Below are 23,101 nucleotides of genomic sequence, written 5' to 3'. Positions count from 1 at the left end.
GGAGCGGCAGGGAAAGCCTGCTCCCCACAACCCCCCCACCCCCGCCCCTCTGAGCCTCAGTTTCCCATCTGCAAAGTGAAGAGTTCAGATCCAAAGACAGCTGGAGTCTGGAAACACAACCTCTGGGCCCAGAAGGGCCACAGGGTTCGTCCTGACAGCCGCGTGTCTGTGTCCATCAGCACCACCTCCCCCAGCACCCTACTCATGGCACCTGTCACCCTTGCAACGTGACATTTTACAAAGAGGAGACAGAGTCCCGGGGAGAGGATCTGACCCCACAGGGCACGGTGGCAGGCTGGGACCCACAGGAGAAGGCTGTCGTTCTGCACCAGGCCGGGCCATCTTCAGCCACCCCCTCCTAACCTCTCGGGAAAGAGCACCGTCCTCTGCCCTCCAGGTGGGCCGCCGTCATGACAAGTGTGGCCGTGGAGGTCCCTGTGTGCCCGCTCCTCCGCGTCACCCCAGCCCCCACGCCCGCACACCTGTCAGAGCCAGCACAAAGGGGGAAGATCCCCCCGCAGGTGCTGGTGTCAGACAGGCGGCTGATTAGGTTACAGGTGTGGGGACAGGCGTATCCTCCGTGCCTTTGCCCCAGGCCTGTCACCCTGGGCCCGCTGCTGCCCCTCCACCTTGGTGCCCTGCGTCTTGCCCAGGTCATGGCCCAGGGCCTCTGGGCCAACCGGGCCCCCGGGAGATGCTCCTCACAGCCCCCGCCCTCCCCGCAGCCCCTGCCTACCTGGGAGGGCAGGAGAGGCCTCCGGGCCCTCCTGCAGGATCTGGTAGCCCCCGTCCTCTGCGTGGGATGAGGCTTCAGCCACTGGGACGGGGTAAGGGGCTGCTGGGGCCCCCGTCCTCTGCGTGGGATGGAGCCCCCGGCCGCTGCCTGTCACGTGGCTCAGCATGTGACAACCCTGCCCTGCTGCCTGGAGCTGAGCCAGGCAGAGGCAGAGCCAGCGGCAGGCGGGGCAGGGCTGGAGCCGAGCCTGGCACCAGTCAGCCTGCCACCAGGCCCAGAGAGGGGCAGTCACTGATCTAAGGCCACACAGCAAATCAGGGACCCACCTGGGGAGACACTGGTGGGTGGCAGGGGTATTGCAGGATCCTGAGGGGCCCCTCCCTGACTGGGGATCCCTCCTGCAGGGGTTACCCCTGAACTTGTCACGAATTCAGCCTGGGAAGTCCCCAGAGAGGACTGTCCTCCTGGCACAAGGGTCCTAACCTGGCCTGGGACTGAAGCTCCCTGAGCCTCAAGGGGCACCGCCCCCTGGGGAGGAACAGGGGGCAACCCCCTCCCCTCTCTGGGTTGGATGCCTCGTGTTGATCCTTAAAGCTCCAGGGGCTCAGAGGGACCTGGGGTGACACCCTTGTCCAAGAGATCTTGGGATAAATGGGGGGATGTTGCCAAGGTCCCGCTAGGAGCCACTCTTGGAGCCAGTCGGGTGGTGGCAGTGTCTCCCGAGGACCCAGGTCAGCCGGAGGAGCGGATGTTGGGGGAGCACAGGGGTCAGCGGCTGGCAGTGGGGGGCACATCTGACCAGGCGGGCCCTACCCTTCTGCAGCTCCTCTGGGTTTCAGATTGCAGATCTGGATGAAAAGACCCTTGTGATTGTCACTTTTGGGGTCCCTCTCTGGGCAGAGAGATGGGGGAAGGTTAGCAGGTCATGGGCTAAGGCATCACGTTCATTCATTCTGTCCCTCACCTGCCGAGCCTGGCTCATAGTGCCTCAGATCCGAGCATCTGACCACCTGGCCTGCTCCCCAGGTGACCTTAAGCAAGTCCTGACCCCTCTCCAGGCCTCTGTTTCCTCCCCCTAAAACGGGGTCGATGCTCTCTGCTTCACAGGGCTGCTGTGAGGGTGAAATCCAAGCACGTCTGGAAAGCCGCCAGTATACAGTAGGTGCTCGGTAGGCATGAAGGATTTTCTGCCCCTTTCCCCACACTCCTAAGGGAGTGGCCACCCCAGGCCTTGTCCCCGGGGCCCTGCCCCCACCTTCCTTCCTGCCCCCAGCTTTGAAGGCAGGACCTGTCTCCGCCCCGGCAGCCACCTCCATGGAGGCCAGTGTGACCCTGCGGGGCAGTCACAGGCCACTGGGGTGCAGAGCCCAGTATACAGTCGGCACTCATTTGTGTGCTCACTTAGCAAAGCTTCACTAACACATGACACAAACTCTCGTGTAATTCTCAGGTGTGTGGTCTGAACTTCACAGATGAGACAACAGACTCAGAGAGGGCCAGTGGCCAGGCCAGGGCCGCACAGAGGGACAAGCGGGGATTCTAACGCAGCCAGGTCTGAGTGCTCAGCCCTCGGGGTCTCCAGGGGGCCCTGCTGTGTTGCCTAGGAGCCAGGTGGGGGTTACCCCACTCCCAGGAGCCTCCAGGTCTCAGTCTAAAGCAGCGTTTATCCTGGACACTTGCTGCGGCAGGTGCTGGGCAGGGTCTTTAGCACATCCTAGCTTGGGACCTCCCAATAGCTTGTGACAATTGTCATCCCCGTGGTTCTTAGTGTTTTTTATGATTTCTTAAAATAGTTATTTTAATCAATTTCGTTGGCTGCACAGGGTCTTAGGTGCAGCGTGCAAAGATCTTCAATCTTTGTTGAGGCATGTAAGAGCAAGCTCCCTGACCAGGGATCCACCCCGGCCCCCCTCCGCTGGAAGTGTGGAGTCTTAACCACTGAACCCCTAGGGAAGTCCTCCCATGTATTTTAGTTTTGAAAAATGGCAAAAATCTGCCTCAAGGCCACAGGAGCAGTGTTAGGGGAATTAGCAGTGGACCCTGAGCGCTCTTTTGGATTCAGTGTCAGGGTGACGCTTTACGCGACCTCTGGAGCTGTTTCAGGGTGTTCGAATCAGGAATGATGTGTATGTCTCCTGTTTGCTTTTCTGTGAGGAGCATCTATTATTTTCAAACGAAAATCGATCCTACAGGAAAAAATGGACCTTCCCAAGTGTCTCCGCGGTAAAGAATGCAGGAGCTACAGGAGACTCGGGTTCAATCCCTGGGTCGGGAAGGTCCCCTGGAGGAGGGCATGCCAACCCACTCCAGCAGTCTTGCCTGGAGAATCCCATGGACAGAGGAGACCGGTGGGCTACAATCCATGGGGTCACAAAGAGTCATGGTGGACCTGGCGGCAAACACAATAAAAGGGGTCCACCACGAAGAGACTCAGCACGCATGCACGCACAACTTGGGACGTTTGAATGTGTACTCTTTATGTCAGTGTTTTTTTAAAAAAGTAATTGATCTTTTGATATTTAGATGTAAATATATTTTCTTTTTGCTTTTAATAGGATTAAGTTGTTGTTCAGTCACTAAGTCATATCTGACTGTTTGTGACCCCACGGACTGCAGCCCACCAGGCTCCTCTGTCCATGGGTTTTCCCAGGTAAGAATCCTGGACTGGGCTGCCATTTCCTTCTCCAGGGGATCTTCCTAGACCAGGGATTGAATCAGCGTCTCTTACTTGGCAGGCAGATACTTTACCACCGAGCCACCAGGGAGGCCTGATAGGATTAGGATAGTGTCATTAACCACTGGGTGCCGTAAAGTCAGATTTGGAAATGAGCTACCATGACCCCCTCTCCCCAAAATGTTCTGAAATCAATCAATTTTAAGAAAGTAATTCAAAAGTAAAAGCTACCAAAATCACAGAAGGAGTCCACTGTAACAAGGACTCCAAGATTTAATTAAATATTTATGGGACCCTACACTGTACAGTAACCTATTTTTTTAGGCGTGGACTGAGATCCCACATAAAATAAGCAATATTGCAGAAAGCCAGCATCTAAGAAGTGATGCCAGGGACTTTCCTGGCAGTCCAGTGGTTACCACTGTGCTTCCAATGCAGAGGGCGTGGGTGTGATCCCTGGTTGGGGAACTGAGACCCCACATGCTGTGTGGCAAGGCCCAATAAATAAATAAATAAATAAATAAAAGAAGAAGTAGCTTCCAGTGGTGCTCAGCACAGAGGAGGTGGGGGGACCCACTTGTGTAGGCAAAGCACCCTCTTCCTACAGCAATGTCCTTGATCTCCTCCTACCTTCTCTTTGCTTTCTGGATAATTTGTAAAATACACTCCATCTGATTGCATCTTGGGGGTCCCTCCTGGTGAGAGATACACAGCCCAGGGGTGTCTGCCCATGAGCATGCAAGCTCACCTAGGTGACCTTTACCCTTTCTTGGAGGACACAGATCCACTCTGGGTAAATACCGGGCCACCTGGAACCTCAAAATGTGAATGGTGAGCTCTTGGCCAGAAGGAGCTTTCAGAGACTGCATCTCAGAGCTTCCTGGCCCCTTCAGAGGTCACCCCATCTTCCCTTTGTCCCTTTTTAGGAATTCTTAGGGTTTGTCCTTTTCCCAACACAGTGACAACTAAATATCTCCCCTGTCCAGCCTGGGTCTGGGGCACTGCCCTTCTCTTTCCATGGGTGTGATAGAAGAAATGCTCGCATACTGAGGTTTAGGGAATCCATTCTGCCTTATCCATGAGTTAACTTGGATTGGTGCTAACTAGAACAGCCTGCTCGTGGCCGGTCAAACAAACACTGTGCTTTCACTTCAATCGCTAAACAGAAGGGCACATTGACCAGAAGAATGTCCACGTTAAAAATGAAGATGATATGCCTCTCTTTCTGGGATGTCCATGCTGGTAACCCCTTCGGTGATAAGACTCCGTTCCCAGGTGCCAAGGCCATACCGACTCACTCTATTCACCCTGATTTGTTTTCTGTGACGGAACCCTGAAGGAATGTCTCCCTGACTTGTTTGATATTCTGTGTCTGACAAGACATAAAACTGTGCTGAAAACCCTGTTTCTCTGGAGCAGTTCCTCAGAGTAACCTGAGAGGCTGTCTTCTTATAGTCCTCAGTTTGGCTCAAATAAAACCCTCTTCTATTACTATGACGGGTGGTTGATTATTTTCATCCACAGCTGTCACTCCGCTCTCACCCCTCAAGTTCTGCTCAGTCTCTAGAATTCCTCTCCTCCCCCGGCCACCCTCCCTCCTCTTTTCAGTCGGGGGAGGCTTTTTCCGCTTACGCCTGTTTTCCAAGGGAGGAAATATTGGGGTGAGTGGAAATGGGCAAAGGGCCTTCCCGCACCAACACCCAGAGAAGACCGGGCACCCTGGGGATCCCCCTGCATGGTGAGAGGGCCTGTCCCCTACCCTTCCGCTCTGGCTCGTCCGGGGTTTTCAGTTCTCTATCCAAGGAACTGGAGGAGTCTGGTACTCTTGGCTGAGTGGTTTTTTTCCTTGACTGCTTGAAGTGCAGAAGGTGGCAGACAGGAAGGTCATTAGCAGACTATAGATGCTAGTCTCCACCCCGTCCAAGGGCCCTCTTTCTGATATGGGCTTAGGAGGGTGCCCTCCTCAGAGCCGGCAAAGGTCCGTGTAGTCAAAGCTATTGTTTTCCCAGTAGTCGTGCGTGGATGTGAGAGCTGGACCATAAAGAGGGCTGTGCACTGAAGAACTGTAGTGCTGGAGAAGACGCTGGAGAGTCCCTTGGACTACAAGGAGATCAAATCAGTCAGCCCTGAATATTCATTAGAAGGACTGATGCTGAAGCTGAAGCTCCAATACTTTGGCCACCTGATGCAAAGAGCTGACTCACTGGAAAAGACCCTGTTGCTGGGCAAGATGGAAGGCAAAAGGAGAAGGGGATGACAGACCATGAGATAGTTAGATGTCATCACTGGCTCAGTGGACATGAATCTGAGCACACTCTGGCAGGTAATGAAGGACAGGGAAGTCTGGTGCACTGTAGTCCATGGGGTCACAAAGCGTTGGACACGACTTAGCGACTGAATAACAACAAAATTTCTTCTAGTGGTGGAATAACTCACAGCTATTCTCTCAGTAGGTTTAATATTTATAATACAGTTTTGTTGTACGTAGTCCTTGTACAGTGTATTAGGTCCCCAGGCTTTATTTATCTACCAGGTGTGAGTGTGTTCCTTCAACATTTCTCCCATACCCCATCACCTGCCCTTGCTAATCACCATCCCACTCTGTTTTTTCAGATTCTTTTTTTTTTTTTAAGATTATACGTAGAAGAGACATCATCCTTCTTTGTCTGACTTATCTCACTTAGCATAACATCAGGATCCATCCATGTCATCACAAATGGCAAGATTCTCTTTTTTCTTCTCATGACGGAACAGTATTCCATTGTATGTATCTATGTATCTATTGTGTGTATCTTTATCCACACTCATCACTGATGGACACAGGTGGTTTCCATATCTCGACTGTTCTGAGTAAAGCTGCAATCACTTGGGAGCACAGATATCTCTCTGATGTTCTGTTTTCGTTTTCTTTGGATAAATATCAAGAAGTGGGATTGTTGGATCACAAGGTGGTTCTGTTTTGTTTTTTTTTGTGTGTGTGTGGAATCTCCAGACTGTTTTCCACAATGGCTGGGCCACCAACAGGGCACAAAGAGAACCAAAGTGTTCTCTTTTCTCCGCATCCTCTCCAGCACCAGTCATCTCTTGATGATAGCTGTTCTTACAGGTGTGAGGTGATATCTTAACTTCTGGTTTTGATTTGCATTTCCCTGATGATGCAGTGTTGTTGATGAAAAAAATGCACAACCTCAAAGTTGGAAAGTATGTTTTATTCAACAGACCTTCTGCGGCCTTAAGCCTGGGAAGCAGCCTCTCAAATAAGCTCGGAGGGAATGCTCTGAAGTAGTCAGGGAGGAGCTAGATATATAGGAGGTTATGCGATAAAAACCACGTAGCGGGAACATCAGAATATTACTGTTACAATAATGAAAGAAAATCAGACATACCAAAGTTAATGAATTTAGTGCTTTTCTAGGTATGGGAAGCAAGAATCTAGGCTTAGTGAAATTTTTTTGTGCTGTTGGCCATTTGTATGTTTTCTTCAGAAAAAAAAAAATTCCATTTAGCTCTTGTTATTTTTTTTTTTTTAGACCTCAAAGTATAAGGGATTTTAGTTCCCTGAACAGGGACTGGACCTGCACCGGGAGTCTTAATCACTGGACTGCCAGGGAAGTCTCCCCCACTCATTTTTAAATTGGCTTTTGTTGTTACTGTTATTGAGTTGTATGAGTTCTTTATGAATTATGGATATGAACCCTTTATCAGATGCATGATTTGAAATAGTTCTCCCACATTCCATCAGTTCAGTTCAGTTCAATCGCTCAGTCGTGTCCGACTCTTTGCGACCCCATGAAGTGCAGCACACCAGGCCTCCCTGTCCATCATCAACTCCCGGAGTCCACCCAAACCCATGTCCATTGCATTGGTGATGCCATCCAACCATCTCATCCTCTGTCGTCCCCTTGTCCTCCTGCCCTCAATCTTTCCCAGCATCAGGGTCTTTTCCAATGAGTCAGCTCTTCACATCAGGGGGCCAAAGTATTGGAGTTTCAGCTTCAACATCAATCCTATCAATGAACACTCAGGACTGATCTCCTTTAGGATGGACTGGTTGGATCTCCTTGCAGTCCAAGGGACTCTCAAGAGTCTTCTCCAACACCACAGTTCAAAAGCATCAATTCTTCGGCACTCAGCTTTCTTTATAGTCCAACTCTCACATCCATACAAGACCACTGGAAAAACCATAGCCTTGACTAGACAGACCTTTGTTAGCAAAGTAACGTCTCTGCTTTTTAATCTGCTATCTAGGTTGGTCATAACTTTCCTTCCAAGGAGCATGCGTCTTTTAATTTCATGGCCGCAATCACCATCCCCAGTGATTTTTGAGCCCAGAAAAATAAAGTCAGCCACTGTTTCCACTGTTTCCCCGTCTATCTGCCATGTTACTTTATTATTTTATTTTTTGGCTGCGCTGGGTCTTTGTTGCTGTGCCTGGGCTTTCTCTAGTTGCAGTGGGCAGGAGTTATGGTGCGTAGGCCTCTCCTTATGGTGAAAGTGAAAGTCACTCAGTTGTGTCTGACTTTTTGAAACCCCATGGACTATGCAGTCCGTGGAATTCTCCAGGCCAGAATACCGGAGGGGGTAGCCTTTCCCTTCTCCAGGGGATCTTCCTGACCAGGGATCGAACACAGGTCTCCCGCCTCTCAGGAGGATTCTTCACCAGCTGAGCCCCCAGGGAAGCCCTCTCCTTGTGGTGGCTTCTCTTATTTCGGAGCATGGGCCCTGGAGCGCGCAAGCACAGGTTTCAGCAGTGCTGGCGCTCAGGCTTAGCTGCCCCCTCAGCACATGGAATCTTCCTGGACCAGGGACCAAGACTGTGTCCCCTGCATTGGCAGGAGGATCCTTAACCACTGGATCACCAAGGTAGTCCTATAGGGTGCCTTTTTATTTTAATTGTTTCTTTTGCAGTGTTCAGTTCAGTTCAGCCGCTCAGTCATGTCCGACTCTTTGCGACCCCATGGACTGCAGCACGCCAAGCTTCCCTGTCCATCACCAACTCCCAGAGCTTGCTAAAACTCCTGTCCATTGAGTTGGTGATGCCATCCAACCATCTCACCCTCTGTTATCCCCTTCTCCTCCTGCCTTCAATCTTTCCCAGCATCAGGGTCTTTTCTAATGAGTCAGCTCTTTGCATCAGGTGTAGAAACTTTTAAGTTGATATAGTCCTACCTGTTGATTTGTTTTTCTTTTGCTTGTGCTTTTGATGTCTTAACTGAGACATCATTGCAAGACCCATATTGAGAAACTACTATTTTTTTTTTTCAAGCTTTAAACTTTTTGTTTTGTATTGGGGATATAGCCGATTAACAATGTTGTGGCAGCTTCAGGTGAGCAACTAAGCGACTCAGCCACACTTACACAGTATCTTTTCTACCGCAACCTCACTCCCATCCAGGCTGGCATATAACATTAAATAGAGTTCCATGTGCTATGCAATAGGTCCTTGTTGGTTATCTATTTTGAATATAGAAGTGTGTACATGACTCTCAGGAGCTACTACATTTTCTTCTAGGAGTTTTATTAGGTATTAGGTTATTAGGTATTATGTGTCTTTGCATACAAACACCCATATAGTCAAAGCTATGGTTTTTCTAGTAGTCGTGTATGGATGTGAGAGCTGGACAATAAAAAAAAAGGCTGAGAGCCAAAGAATTGATGTTTTTGAACTGTGGTGCTGGAGAAGACTCTTGAGAGTCCCTTGGACAGCAAGGAAATCAAACCAGTCTACCCTAAAGGAAATCAACCCTGAATATTCATTGGAAGGACTGAGCTGAAGCGGAAACTCCAATACTTTGGCCACTTGATGTGAAGAGTCGGCTCATTGGAAAAGACCCTGATCCTGGGCAAGATTAAAGGCAAGAGGAGAAGAGGGTGGCAGAGGATGAGATGGTTGGATGGCATCACCGACTCAATGGACATGAGTTTGAGCAAACTCTGGGAGACGGTGATGGACAGGGAAGCCTGGCGTGCTGCAGTCCACGGAGTTGCAAAGAGTCAGATGTGACTGAGCGACTGAACAACAAGGTGTCTTTGATCCATTTCAAGTTAATTTCTGTGAGTACCCTCAGAGAGAGGTCCAATTTCATTTTGAGCATGTAGTTATCCAGTTTTCCCAACACCAGAGACTGTCCTGGAACCAATATTTTTAAAAGCTTCCCAGGTATTTCTAACCAGGCAGATAGCCAGACCTGTGGAGTACCACCTCCAGCAAAGCAGAAATTTCCTGGGCTCTCACTGAAGCCCCGGACCCAGTGTCCAGTCAGAAGTGGGCAGGAGGCTCTGAACCCTGCTGCAGTGTGGTGCTGGGGGTGGTCACCCTGCTGCAGTCCAGCAGCCCCCACAACCTTCTGTCTCCCAATGACCCTGCAAAAGGAAGCTCAGGGTGAGCAAGAGGTGGGTGTGGGCTGCCAAGTCCTGTGCTGGGAGCCTCTCCTGGGTGCTGCGGGGACTCTTTGAAGTGAAGTGTTTGTCTCTCAGTCATGTCCGACTCTTTGGGACCCCATGGACAGTAGCCCACCAGGCTCCTTTGTCCATAGAATTTTCCAGGCAAGAATACTGGATTGGGTTGCCATTTCTTGGCATTGCCAAGATTCCAGGGGATTTTCCTGACCCAAGGATTGAACCCACATCTCCTGCATTGCAGGAAGATTCTTTACCAACTGAGCCACCGGGGAATCCTTGGGGGGCTCTTCGGTGACCTGCAAACACACCAGATGGGCCCTGGAGATGGGATAGGGATGACAGTGGTAAGGCTGAGGGGAGCTTATTATGGGCCTGGCACTTTCCTAAGCCTTTGCATTACCCCAGTAATCCCGAAATAGCCCTTTGAGCTGAGTATCCCCTGGTTTGTTGTTGTTGTCAGTCGCTCAGTCATGTCCAGCTCTTTGCAACCACATGGATTGCAGCAGGCCAGGCTTCCTGGTCTTACACCAACTCCCGGAACTTGCTCAAACTCATGTCCATCGAGTTGGTGATACCATACAACCATCTCATCCTCTGTCATCCTCTTCTCCTCCTGCCTTCAATCTTTCCCAGCATCAGGGTCTTTTCTAATGAGTCAGTTCTTCACATCAGGTGGCCAAAGTATTGGAGTTTCAACTTCAGCATCAGCCCTTCCAATGAATATTCAGGACTGATTTCCTTTAGGATTGACTGGTTGGATCTCCTTGTAGTCCAAGGGACTCTCAGGAGTCTTCTCCAACACCAGAGTTCAGAAGCATCAATTCTTCCCTGCTCAGCCTTCTTTATGTCCAACTCTCACATCCATTCAGGACTATTGAAAAAACCGTAGCTTTGACTAGGCAGACCTTTATGGACAAAGTGATATCTCTGCTTTTTAATCCCTGGTTTACAGGTGAGGAAACAGAGTCACAGAGAAGTGGAGTTAATCTCCAGTCACAACACAGGGAAGTGGCAGAGTGGGGATACGAACTACCACCTCCCATCCCTGAGGCCACTGAGGGGCACGTGGGTGCTCCCCTACACACACAGGCACGCAGACACACACACACAGACACACACAGACACACACAGACACACACAGACACACAGAGACACACACACACACAGACAGACACACACAGACACACACAGACACACACAGACACACACACACACACACACACACACACACACACACGCCGGGCACGCCCCCAGCCGCGTAGGGCCTCCCCTAGCGGAGGAGGTGGCCCGGGGGCGGGGCGCGGCCGGTCCCAGCGCCGGGAGGAAGTGCCGGACTCCCGGGCGAGTCCTCCCGCGGGTCGGGCCATGGAGGCGGAGCCGCCGCTCTACCCGGTGGCGGGGGCCGCGGGGCCGCAGGGCGATGAGGAGCGGCTCGGGGTCCCCGACGGGCCCGAGGCCCCGGTGAGCAGGGACGCGGATGGCGTCTGGGCGCGGGCCCCGGGAGGGCCTGGGTCTCCCCGGCGGGAGTGGGATGCGGCCCCGGGGGCCGGGGGCGGCGGGGCTGGACGCGGGAGCGGCCGGGAAGCGCCTTTGCGAGCGGCCGTGGTGCCCCGCAGCTGGACGAGCTGGTGGGCGCGTACCCCAACTACAACGAGGAGGAGGAGGAGCGCCGCTACTACCGCCGCAAGCGGCTCGGCGTGCTCAAGAACGTGCTGGCGGCCAGCGCGGGCGGCATGCTCACCTACGGCGTCTACCTGGGTAGGTGGCCGGCGGCGCGCCCCGCCGGGGGGATTGGGCCCCGGGCCCGGCGAGGAGGCACGGCCCGCGGGCTCCCCTCCTCCCCTCCTCCGGCTCCTTCTGCGGACCTGAAGTTTCTCAAGGAAAGAGAAACCTCGGCCTCCCTTCCTCTTTCACTTCTCAATCTGCGCCCTCGCAGATGCAGCTGCGGCGCCCCCTCTGTGGGGGCGTCCCTGGCGGGGGGGAGGGGACAGCCTCGACCCTCGAGAGTGTGTGGGCGGCGCGCTGGGAGCCCTGGGCGGGTCTGCTGCCATCCTGGGGGCGGGGGGGGGGCAGGGCATGGGGGCGCTGGGGTCCGAAAGTCCTGCAGAGCGACGCAGGGGAGGGGGGGGGGGTGTCTAGATTCAAGTCGCCGTCGTTGCCACTGGCAGGGGGACGCTCGACCAGCCTGGGCCTCCCCGCTGCCCTCCTGGGCATTGAAGTTAGGGATCCCTTTGGTGCCTAGAGCTCCCCGCCCGGCTTTGCGTTCCCACCTCTGCTTGGTTGCCCCCAGAGCCAGGCGGCTCTCTCTATGCCCGCTCCCCGCCCCCACCCCAGGCCTCCTGCAGATGCAGTTGATCCTGCACTATGATGAGACCTACCGCGAGGTGAAGTACGGCAACATGGGGCTGCCCGACATCGACAGCAAGATGCTGATGGGCATCAACGTGACGCCTATCGCCGCCCTGCTCTACACGCCCGTGCTCATCAGGTGCACTGTGGCCGTCCCTGCCAGGGCTGGCCTGCCCCCACTCCAACCTTGAAGGGGTGCAAGGGCTGTTGGACACCGGGGGCTCCAGCTCCCCTGGTGTTCCTGGGGGATGGGGAGAGGACTTGCTGACCTAGAGGGGTGAGAGAGAAGGGGTGAAAGCCAGGTTTGGGGAAGAGACACGAGCTTTGCCCCCAGACACTGTGGGTCTCAAGGTGAAGTCGTTCAGTCGTGTCCGACTCTTTGCGACCCCGTGGACTGTAACCTACTAGGCTTCTCCATCCATGGGATTCTCCAGGCAAGAATACTGGAGTGGGTTGCCATTTCCTTCTCCAGAGGATCTTCCCGACCCAGGGATCGAACCCGGGTCTCCCGCATTGGAGGCAGACGCTTTAACCTCTTAGCCACCAGGGAAGCCTCCGTGGGTCTCAAGCAACAGAAATTCGCTCTGGCTCCTTCCCTCAGCTTGCCCGTACCCCACGCGGCATCATTCTCATGCCCTGCTTCGTGGCCTGGAGCCACAAAGACCTTATGAGGTCAGGGCTGTGGAGTTTCTGGAAAGAATCTGATCAGCTAGCAAAGCCCAGGGACACACCCCAGGACCCATCAGGGTGGCATTGTTGAGGGACATTGCTCACTGCGAAGGGCATGGTTGGGTAGGTGCCCTGGGGACGTCTACTCCAGACCTGAGCCTTACTGGCATCCGGGGCTGTCACGGGGTCCTCCACCAGAACCTAACCACCAGGTGGTAGGTCAGTGTTCAGATGGGACCCAGAGATCAGTGCACACACTGGATCTGTTCCCCTGTCTTTCCAAAACAAAAGCAACCCCCGCCCCCGCTCCTCCCCCCGCCCCCCCCCCCCCCCCAGCTCCTGGGCTGTTTCCTTGTCTTAAAACTAAAAAGAGAGAGGTGGAGGGAGAGAGAGAGGCTGAGAAAGAAAGGAAGGAAGGAAGGAAGAAAACCTCCTAGGATAAACTTTCAGAACTGCCCTGACTAGGTCAGAAGCACATAAAAGGCTTTATGGCTCTTGAAACCCATCACTATTATCCACAGGGACCTCCTTTCATTTCCTTTGTGCTGGGCACTTTATAAGCTATCGCATTCCCTACAATCCAGGGTGGATGCTCTAATCTTAGACACAGGGAGACCAAGAGGTTGAACCCATTCCCACAGGCAGAAGTGCAGACTGAAAGTTTGAACCCGGGCAGTGACTCGGAACCCCCATGCTTTCCCTACCCCCATACTCCCAGGCGGACTTTCCAAAGGACTGTACCACCTGCCTGAGCACTGACTGTGTCATTTATAAAACCACAGCCTCATCAGCAGTGAGTGTTGGTATTTTTACTTTTTTGCAGTTTCAGAGTGTACGGTGCAGTTTCGGTGCCCTTCCCCAGATAGATCAGAGGAGGCTGCCTGTCTGTTTATTAGATGGCAGTTCAGTTCAGTGCAGTCGCTCAGTTGTGTCTGATTCTTTGTGACCCTGTGGACTACAGCATGCCAGGCTTCCCTATCCATCACCAACTCGAAGCTTACTCAAACAACTGTCCATTGGGTCAGCGATGCCATCCAACCATCTCATCCTCTGTTGTCCCCTTCTCCTCCTGCCTTCAATCTTTCCCAGCATCAGGATCTTTTCCAATGAGTCGGCTTTTTCACATCAGGTGGCTAACGTATTGGAGCTTCAGCTTCAGCATCAGTCCTTTCAGTGAATATTCAGGGTTGATTTCCTTTAGGATTGACTAGTTTGATCCTAGGGGTGTGACCACACAATCATGGTTATCTAGGTCATTAAGACCTTTTTGTATAGTTCTGTGTATTCTTGCCACCTCTTCTTAATCTCTTCACGAGCAAGTATACTCCAATTAAAAAAAAAGAAAAAAAGAACCAGGAAGACCCTGTTGTAGAAGAGAAAGCAATTGTATCAGAAAACCAGAGTCACTGAACTTTGAGCTTGCTAGAAACTCAAAGAAAGGAAATAATCAGCACAAATACTCAAAACAAACAAAAACCAAAACAAAGCTAATCCCAAGATCAGAGGGGTGATTTTTTTATTATCTGATCAGCCTCCGAGCCCGAATAGTCCCTTATCCTGTCATTTGTCAACCCCTTCCTAATGTGGTGTGACATTTTCCCAAGAGCCAGTGAGGATGTTGTTCTAGGAGCCAGTGAAGAGGAAGCTTCCCAACTGACCAGGCTGGACTGAAAGGGCAAAGGGCAGAGGGGACAGGGCGCCAGGGCTCTCTCCGTGGTCCTCAGTTTCCTCCACCCAGTTTCCTGGGACAAGTTCCTTAGACATTCGCTTGGGTCCTGCAGTCACTCCACGTGGGTAGAGGAGGGGCCTCAGTAGTCAGCCCAGAACACAGATGAGGGCTTCTTGTGTCCACGGGCCGCTGTCTCCTGACACCCTCTCCCCGCTTTATCTCCTCTATCCCTGCAGTGGCCGTGAGAAGCTTGCAGCTGGGGCATGGCGCACATTACATCTGTGTGGTTACAGTGGCTCACCTGAGGCCACCAGCAAGTCCGTATCTCTGAGACTCTAGTTCAGGTCCCTCGATTCCAGGGCCAGGGATCTCTCGCCACCTCAGCCAGCCTCAGGAGCTGGGACCCAGAGCTGTGGCCCCTGTGGTTTGGGGCTGAAGCCCTCTGGGTAGCTCGTGGTGCCAGCATCCTTCCTACCACTTGCAGGTTTTTTGGCACCAAGTGGATGATGTTCCTGGCTGTGGGCATCTACGCCCTCTTTGTCTCCACCAACTACTGGGAGCGCTACTACACGCTTGTGCCCTCAGCCGTGGCCCTGGGCATGGCCATTGTGCCTCTTTGGGCCTCCATGGGCAACTACATCACCAGGTGAGTGTGGTGGACAGCAGGGTGGAAGACTGGGGACCCAACAGAGCTGTATTGCCCACCTAAGCTGGGGGACCTTAGGCCAGCCTTAGTTGCCCTCCGGGCCTCAGTTTCCCCATTGGTGGGACACAGGTTGGGTACACATATGCCTGGGTACAGAGAGTGAGGCATCTGGCTGACGGAGGGCTGGGGAGAGCCTTCTCTCCTTTGCGGTCCAGGATGGCCCAGAAATACTACGAGTACTCCCACTACAAGGAGCAGGATGAGCAGGGCCCCCAGCAGCGCCCACCACGGGGCTCCCATGCACCCTACCTCTTGGTCTTCCAAGCCATCTTCTACAGCTTCTTCCACGTGAGTGCCGTGCCTGGGGACCCTGGGGGCAGGCTATTCCAGGCCCAGAATCACATAATGCAGCCTATCCCACAGTCTTTCCAGTCCGCTAGTGCACTGCCCTTTCTTAGGCCAACCCTTGCTTGCTTACCTCTAGTGACAGAGACCTCATCACCTCACTGTCCATGGTGCTGACCAGGAGGAAGTCCTCCTGCATCGGACACCCCCACCACTGGACTGCCTCCCAGAAGTGGGAGGGCCCCTGTCCTCCCAAGGCTGTGCCCAGACCCCTCCCAGATGGTGCCTGTCCTCTTCCACCTGGTTCCATGCCCTGCACCTGACCCACACCACCCGCCTGCCCACAGCTGAGCTTCGCCTGCGCCCAGCTGCCCATGATCTACTTCCTGAACCACTACCTGTATGACCTGAACCACACGCTGTACAACGTGCAGAACTGCGGTTAGTGCCCAGGGGAGTGGGTTCCCTAAGGTTTGCTTGCCTCCCCCGCTGAGTCACCCAGCAGACACTGGGCCCTCAAGGGCAGAAAGGATGCCCTCGCTCACAGGATCCAGAGCTGAGAGCCTGCCGTCACACCTCTGGTGATTGGGAAAAGCAAAGGGCCTTGTCCTTAGGTCATCTGACTCAACCTGGGGTCAGGGTAGGGTGCATCAGGGAAGGCTGCCTAGAGGAGGTCCATCTGGGCTGAGGCTGCCTGTGGAATCTCTCAAGATCAAGTATACCCTCAATGCAGGGAGATGTTTGGAGGTGGGAGGTGGGCTGGCAACCTGGGGAGAGGTACTTTCAGCCCCCTTGGCCCTCACCTCCAAAGTACTTTCCAAAGGAACCCTGCCTTTGCAGGCACGGATCCTCAGCCACCCCCTCTAACCCTCCCCTCACCCATCTCCTTGGTCCCATTTCTTTATGACTGAGTTGCCAGTGTGCCCTGCTCCCTGCCTCACGATGCCCCCGCACCCTCCTCCTTCTCAGGCACTAACAGCCAGGGCATCCTCCTTGGCTTCAACAAGACCGTTCTGCGAACGCTACCGCGGAGCCGAAACCTCATTGTGGTGGAGAGCGTGCTCATGGCGGTGGCCTTCCTGGCTATGCTGCTGGTGCGGCCCGGGGTGGGCGTGTGGCGGGGTCAGGTCTGGGGCCCTTGGCGGGGAGAGAGGCGGCTTCGTCTGAGTCTGGAGTCGGGGCTGAGTCCTCGGGAGGGGACCTGAGCCTACGCACTGGGCTTGAGGCTTGGAGGCGGGGCCGATGCCTGTGGACTGAGAGAGGAGTTGGAATGCCAGAGGCCAGTAAGAGAGGTCCAGGCCAGATCCGGGGTCGAGCTGGAGACAGGGTCCTGGAGGGGGTGCGGCCAATGGGAGGCGAGCCGAGAGTCCGAGGTGCGGCTTCAACCTGGGGGGGAGGCCGGGAGGCACGTCCTGGGATTTGCCGGGGGAGGGGATGGGGGCGGGGCCGAGTTCAAGGGGCGGGGCCAGGGCTCCCGGCTGCCCGCCCCCTCCCTCCCTGCCTGGCCCGCAGGTGCTGGGCCTGTGCGGAGCCGCATACCGACCCACGGAGGAGATCGACCTGCGCAGTGTGGGCTGGGGCAACATCTTCCAGCTGCCCTTCAAGCACGTGCGCGACTTCCGCCTGCGCCACCTCGTGCCCTTTTTCATCTACAGCGGCTTCGAGGTGCTCTTTGCCTGCACTGGTCTCGCACTGGTAAGTGCAGCCTGCAGAGGGTAAAGCCAGATAAAGTCCACGACATCCCGTTAAATTTGAGTTTCGGATAAACAACGAATAAGATTCGAATTTATCAGTTCAGTTCAGTTCAGTCGCTCAGCCGTGTCCGACTCTTTGTGACCCCATAGACTGCAGCACGCCAGGCCTCCCTGTCCATCACCAACTCCTCAGTTTACCCAAACTCATGCCCATTGAGTCGGTGATGCCACCCAACCATTTCCTCCTCTGTCGTCCCCTTCTCCTGCCTTCAATCTTTCCCAGCATCAGGGTCTTTTCAAATTTCGACTTTATAAGTATGTGTAATACAAACACCGTTGGCCCTCCGCGTTCACGAATCCAGAGGGCCCACAGCACTGCCCCATGTTATAGAAGGGATTTAAGCATCCACAGAGGGTGTCCGCAGAGAGTCCTGGAGCCAACCCCCTGCAGACACCGAGGGACAACTGAAGCCCTGGATATTTCCCCCCATCTCCTTTTGCCTCTTTCCCTCAGTCCCTGTGTACCTTGGGAAAGTTGCTTTCCCCTCTCCCAGGCTGCTTCCTCATTTGTGAAGTGTTTAATGACGCAGTTCCAGCTGAGACGGAATCGTGCCCAGAAAGTGTTTGGTTCCACGTGGGTTCCAACCTTGGTGTCTGGGGCCACTGTCCAAGCATGTTCTCATGGTCTGTCACTAAGGAATCTTCCCACAGGCTTTGGAGGAAGTTGGCCCTGTGGTGGCAGTTGAGAGGGCAGGATGTGGCCTGACGTGAGTCAAAGAGCCTGGGCCAGCTGACCACCAGCCTCACCCCTGTCCCCCTAGGGCTACGGCGTGTGCTCGGTGGGGCTGGAACGCCTGGCATACCTCCTCGTGGCTTACAGCCTGGGCGCCTCGGCCTCCTCGGCCCTGGGCCTGCTGGGGCCGTGGCTGCCGCGCCCGGCGCCCCTGGTGGCCGGGGCTGGACTGCACCTGCTGCTCACTCTCAGCCTCTTCTTCTGGGCCCCCAAGCCCCGGACCCCGCAGCACACCTGGATCCTCTACACCGTAGCCGTGCTCTGGGGCGTGGGCAGTGCCCTCAACAAGACTGGGATCAGCAGTGAGTGTAGCCGCGGGCCCTGGGTAGCTGGACAGAGGATCCAGGGGCTCCTCGAGGCAGTTGTGGGGAGCACAGACATCCCAGGGACAGACTTAGGGGCGATGGATACCCTGGAGGGCTGTCATGGGGCCTGTGCACTTGCTGGGGGCAGGTGGGGATCCCTATGCACACTCTTGGTGGCGGGGGGAAGTCCATGGACACTGCAGGGACAGACGGGGGCTGTGGACACCCTCAAAGAGGGTATGGAGTCACCTGCATGGACATCCTGTTGACTACCAGGGCAGGCATGGGATTCAGGGTGACATTGTGTGGTTCCATGAGCTGAGTATGGGGCTCTGTGGACACCCCTTCAGTTCAGTTCAGTTCAGTTCAGTTCAGTTGCTCAGTTGTGTCTGACTCTTTGTGACCCCATGAACTGCAGCACGCCAGGCTTCCCTGTCTATCACCAACTCTCGGAGTTTACTCAAACTCATGTCCATTGAGTCAGTGATGCCATCCAACCATCTCATCCTCTGTCATCCCCTTCTCCTCCCACCTTCAATCTTTCCCAGCATCAGAGTCTTTTCCAATGAAGTCAGTTCTTCACATCAGGTGGCCAAAGTATTGGACACCTCTTAGGGACCATGTAAAAAAAAAACACTGGGGAGGCCTTATCATATTAGGGGGCAGGGTCCACCTTGGCATAGTTTCAGAACATTGGAAACATATCAAGGTCTGTGCCCCAGAGCAGGTCCATTGCATCCCAGAAAAATAACCAGGGTGTGTCCATTAGGGGGCTCACTGGAAAAGTCCCTGATGCTGGGAAAGATTGAAGGCAAAAGGAAAAGGGGTCAACAGAGGATGAAATGGTTAGTTAGCATCACTGACTCAATGGACAGGAGTTTCAGCGAACTCCGGGAGATAGTGAAGGAAGTGCTGCAGTCCCCGGGATCGCAGAGTCGAGACGACTGAGCGACTGAACAACAACGAACCACTAGGGGGCAGGCCAGGACCGGTTTACAACAGCTTTCCTCGCGCTCTTGCCAAGGGCTGGGACCAGTGCAAGGGATCTGGGGGTCCCCAGAGGGAGGTCCGCAGCTCTGGGCCCACCTGGCCCCTCCCCCTCTCTGCCCTGCCCTGTCTGCAGCGCTCCTGGGAATCCTGTACGAGGACAAGGAAAGGCAAGACTTCATCTTCACCATCTATCACTGGTGGCAGGCTGTGGCCATCTTCACCGTCTACCTGGGCTCAAGCCTGCCCATGAAGGTGAGGGCCGTCCCTACTCAACCCCTAGACAACAGATACTTTTGAGTGCCCGCCCTGGCCTCACAGACCCTGAAAGGCATTCTCTGTCCAAGGGCCAGGCCCTGGGCAAAGCCCACTGGTTGGCCCCACACCCATCACTGGCTCGTCACTTCCTGCTTCATCTCCTGCCAGCCTCAGTTTACCCGTGTCTGAAAGGGTTCATAGTTTGCCCTCTCCTTGCGGGCACATCCCAGCTGCCTGGTGGGTTGTTAGGCCACCTGCTCACTAGATGTTGGGCTCTGAGCTGGATGCTGAAGGTCCCTCTCCCTTCTTGACACTCCAGGGTCCTGGCCAACTTTAAAAACAAAGAAAAGTATTTATTTGGCTGCAGTGGGTGTTAGTTGCAGCACACAGGATCTTAGTTGGAGCATGTGGGACCTAGTTCCCCGGCCAGGGATTGAACCTGGGCCCCTTGCATTGGGACCACAGTCTTAGCCACTGGACTATCAGGGAAGTCCCTGGCCAACTTTTTTTCTTTTTTTTTTTTTAATGACATAGAACAGGAAATAGCAGGGAGTATGCCTGTGAATATGCGTGAATGTACTGCCTTATGTTGTAAAATTATGTCTGACTGCCTGTTACAGTCAAACCCTGTAACAAGTGTCACTTATGGTCCTCACATAAGGGGCAGGGTAATCTAAGCCCTGTTAAGGTGGCCCAAGCCTCACTTCACATCTACCCCGGGAAGCAAAAGGATTATCATTACAGTAAGGGAAACTGAGGCCATGAGAAGTAGGGTGGCCATAAAGGACAGAGCTGGGGTTTGGGCCTTGCCGGCAGTACGGTACCCAGAGCTTGGCTGGCCCCCAGGAGGAGGGAAGGGCAGCCGAGGAGCTGCGGCGTGCCTATCCGGGCGAGGGGCGGGGCCGGCAGCCGTGGGTATCCGGGCGAGGGGCGGGGCCGGCAGCCGTGGGTCCCCTGCATTCTACCCTTGTTGGCCCAGGCTAAGCTGACGGTGCTGCTGGTGACGCTGGTGGCGTCCGCCGCCTCGTACCTGTGGATGGAGCAGAAGCTGCGGCGAGGCGTGGTCCCGCGCCAGCCCCGCATCCCGCGGCCCCAGCACAAAGTGCGCGGCTACCGCTACCTGGAGGAGGACAACTCGGACGAGAGCGACGCGGAGGGCGAGCGCGGCGGCTGCGGAGGCGGCGGCCGGGGGGACTGCGCGGAGGAGGAGGCGCCGCCCGCGTGGCCCCGACCCGGCCCGGAACCAGCCGGTCTCTACCGCCGGCCCTGTCCCTACGAACAGGCGCAGGGAGGCGATGGGCCGGAGGAGCAGTGAAAGGCCAAGCGTGATCTCCGGCCTAGGTTTAACGCGTCTCAGGTCCGGGCCCCTCTTACTCCGCGCGCCAATTTCAGGCAGGACCCTCTGCGCGCCCCGCCCCGGGTTCAGGAACGCCCCTCCCAGAGCCTGGCCACCTGGAGCTTGGGATCCTCCCCGCAGCCTCTTCCAAGGCGGACTGGGTCCTCGAGACCCCTCCGCCAGGCCCAGGTTTCAAGAGACCGCACAGCGGAAACCCTGCTCTGACCTTAGGGGCCGCTCTCCACGACCCCCTCCCCGGCCCCAGCCCCGGGGCAAGGACCCCGCAGTCCCGCCCCAGCTCCCGGCTCCAGGACTGGGCCGGTCGGTGTGTCGCCTGCTTTGCACATCCTGTCCCCACAGCCCGCCAAGATGTACGACGACTTTAAGAAAATGGGCAATAAAGAGATTTTTGTATTGTCCTGATTGGGAAGCGTGTCGTGGGTGAGCAGAGATGGCCCGGGGCGTGTGGCCGGGTGACCCAGCCGACTGGGGCACTGGGGTCCCCTGCCTTGAACTGAGATTGGGGAGGGAGGGTCCCCTAAGCTCCGCTCACCAGGCTGTTCCCTCTCCTGGAGGTCCTGCCGCTCCTCACAGCCGCCAGCTTTTGCCAGTTCCACCCCACCCACTCAGGACAAAGAGGCGCCTGGGGGTCGTCAGTAGGGACCTCAGGGGAGTGTGATGGGGGCAGCCAGCCCCCCATTGGGCTAGAGGAGGGGATGGAGTCCCGCAGCCCAGGTCCCGCTGCCCCCTCCTCTAGCATCCCCAGCCCTCCTGCTCCACCACCGCCTTTCCTTACCCCTTGGGCCGCTTCTGCCCACAGCTCTCCAAGGGATTCCTTTTGGGGCCAAGTCCATTTCTGAGCCGTGTGCGGGTCACCCTGTGTCCAGTATGGGCCTGGGGCATTGATGTCTGAGCCCAGCTAAACTTGGCTGCTGATCTTCCGGGGTGACAGCCTACACTGTGACGTCCATGAGGGATGCAGACGCTGGTGGGAGGGGCAGACCCCTATCCCCCGAGGTCGCCCACCACTGTGGGGAGAGGGAACTGAGATCCCACTGTGAGGAGAGGCAAGGGGACCGCAGGAGGGTCCTGGAGCCCCCAGCTGCACCCCAGGAGATCGGTACCAGCAATGCTGGAGGCAGAGCATTCCTCCTCACCCCACATCCACCCCTGGCAGCCTCCCAGACCCTCGTCCACACCCACTTAAGCATCGGTCTCCTAGCTTCTTCCACCCACTATGGCCCTCTCTCCTCTGCCTCCCGCAGCCCTCACTTGAGTTTGGTTCCAGGAACCTCAGCGAGCCCTGGAGCCAGGCTCTTGAGCTCAGACAGGGGGTCAGCCCCTCTGAGCCACTTTCCTCCTCTGTAAACTGTATCTGTGGTGGCACCGAGGTCCCCAGGGCCTGGAGGAGACTCACAAGGGCACAGAGGATATTTTAAATTGTCTAAAATGTGGACATCTCCCCGCTCTGAGCAAATTAACAGGTTCCGTTGGTTCACAATTTCAGTGTTAGATGACACCACAAATCCTTTCATGTCATAGCTTTGAGAAGGTGGGTTTCCTGTGGTTTCGAGATTAAAAAATGGACATGACCATGGAACAAGAAATGAGACTGGGGGTGTACCATCTGATTCCAGGTTTGAGAAGCTGGCCGGTGCACATAGCCAGTTTGTAAGTCATGGTGGTTATTGTTGTCGAGTCATTATGTGGTATCCAACTCTTGTGTGACCCCAAGGACTGTAGCCCACAAGGCTCCTCTGTCCATGGGATTTTACAGGTAAGAATACTAGAGTGGGTTGCCATTTCTTTCTCCAGGAGATCTTCCCAACCCAGGAATCGAACCCGAGTTTCCTGCATGTGTCTCCTACATTGTAGGTGAATTCTCTACCACTGAGCTACCAGGGAAGCTTGGTGGTTATTAGAGAAGGAAATAAAAATACCATTTCTTTTTCTTTCTATTGCTGTGTATTATTCAATATATTTTCTAAATTATTAGAACATACATACTTATTGATTGGACCTAAATAATTCACAAATAGAACAGTTAGATATGTCCTTTGGCTTAGGAGCACCGTGAAAAAATTACCGAGACACTGAGGGTTTCAGGACCAGGGAATGCTTGGGCAGCTCTGTGTTAGCAGAGGGGTGGCACGGAGTTACCTACAGGGAGGCCCTCATAGGACCCTGGGCTCCCCCTCCTGCCTTGTCCAGAGAACTGAAGCATCTTTGGCCCCAGCC

General features: G+C 54.8%; 1 protein-coding gene across 2 annotated transcripts; it reads left to right on the top strand.

Moving 5' to 3' along the window:
• Positions 1 to 11,120: 11,120 nt before the first annotated feature.
• Positions 11,121 to 21,276, top strand: UNC93B1 (unc-93 homolog B1, TLR signaling regulator). 2 transcript variants are annotated; one of them, XM_052662039.1, is made up of 11 exons: positions 11,121 to 11,273; positions 11,429 to 11,570; positions 12,147 to 12,300; positions 14,984 to 15,145; positions 15,361 to 15,493; positions 15,838 to 15,931; positions 16,460 to 16,584; positions 17,003 to 17,185; positions 18,006 to 18,279; positions 19,406 to 19,524; positions 20,507 to 21,276. In XM_052662039.1, exons 1-11 carry the CDS (start codon positions 11,178 to 11,180, stop codon positions 20,840 to 20,842), a joined length of 1,818 nt encoding a protein of 605 aa, XP_052517999.1. In that variant the 5' UTR covers positions 11,121 to 11,177; the 3' UTR covers positions 20,843 to 21,276. The 2 variants fall into 2 exon arrangements, with proteins under 2 accessions (XP_052517999.1, XP_052518000.1); XM_052662040.1 differs by having other exon boundaries at positions 16,960 to 17,185; positions 20,507 to 20,641.
• The last annotated feature ends 1,825 nt before the right edge of the window (positions 21,277 to 23,101 follow it).

The sequence above is a fragment of the Budorcas taxicolor genome, chromosome 25 (assembly GCF_023091745.1).
Source record: "Budorcas taxicolor isolate Tak-1 chromosome 25, Takin1.1, whole genome shotgun sequence".
Lineage (NCBI taxonomy): Eukaryota > Metazoa > Chordata > Mammalia > Artiodactyla > Bovidae > Budorcas > Budorcas taxicolor.
Note: the sequence above shows the minus strand (reverse complement) of the source record. Positions and strands in the feature narration are given on the sequence as shown.

Bases quoted from the DNA above. Each gene is read 5' to 3' on its own strand.
- UNC93B1 (XM_052662039.1), top strand. From the start codon at position 11,178: ATGGAGGCGGAGCCGCCGCTCTACCCGGTGGCGGGGGCCGCGGGGCCG. The intron at 11,274-11,428 runs GTGAGCAGGGAC...GGTGCCCCGCAG, and splicing joins CCGACGGGCCCGAGGCCCCG to CTGGACGAGCTGGTGGGCGC. The intron at 15,146-15,360 runs GTGAGTGTGGTG...TTTGCGGTCCAG, and splicing joins ATGGGCAACTACATCACCAG to GATGGCCCAGAAATACTACG.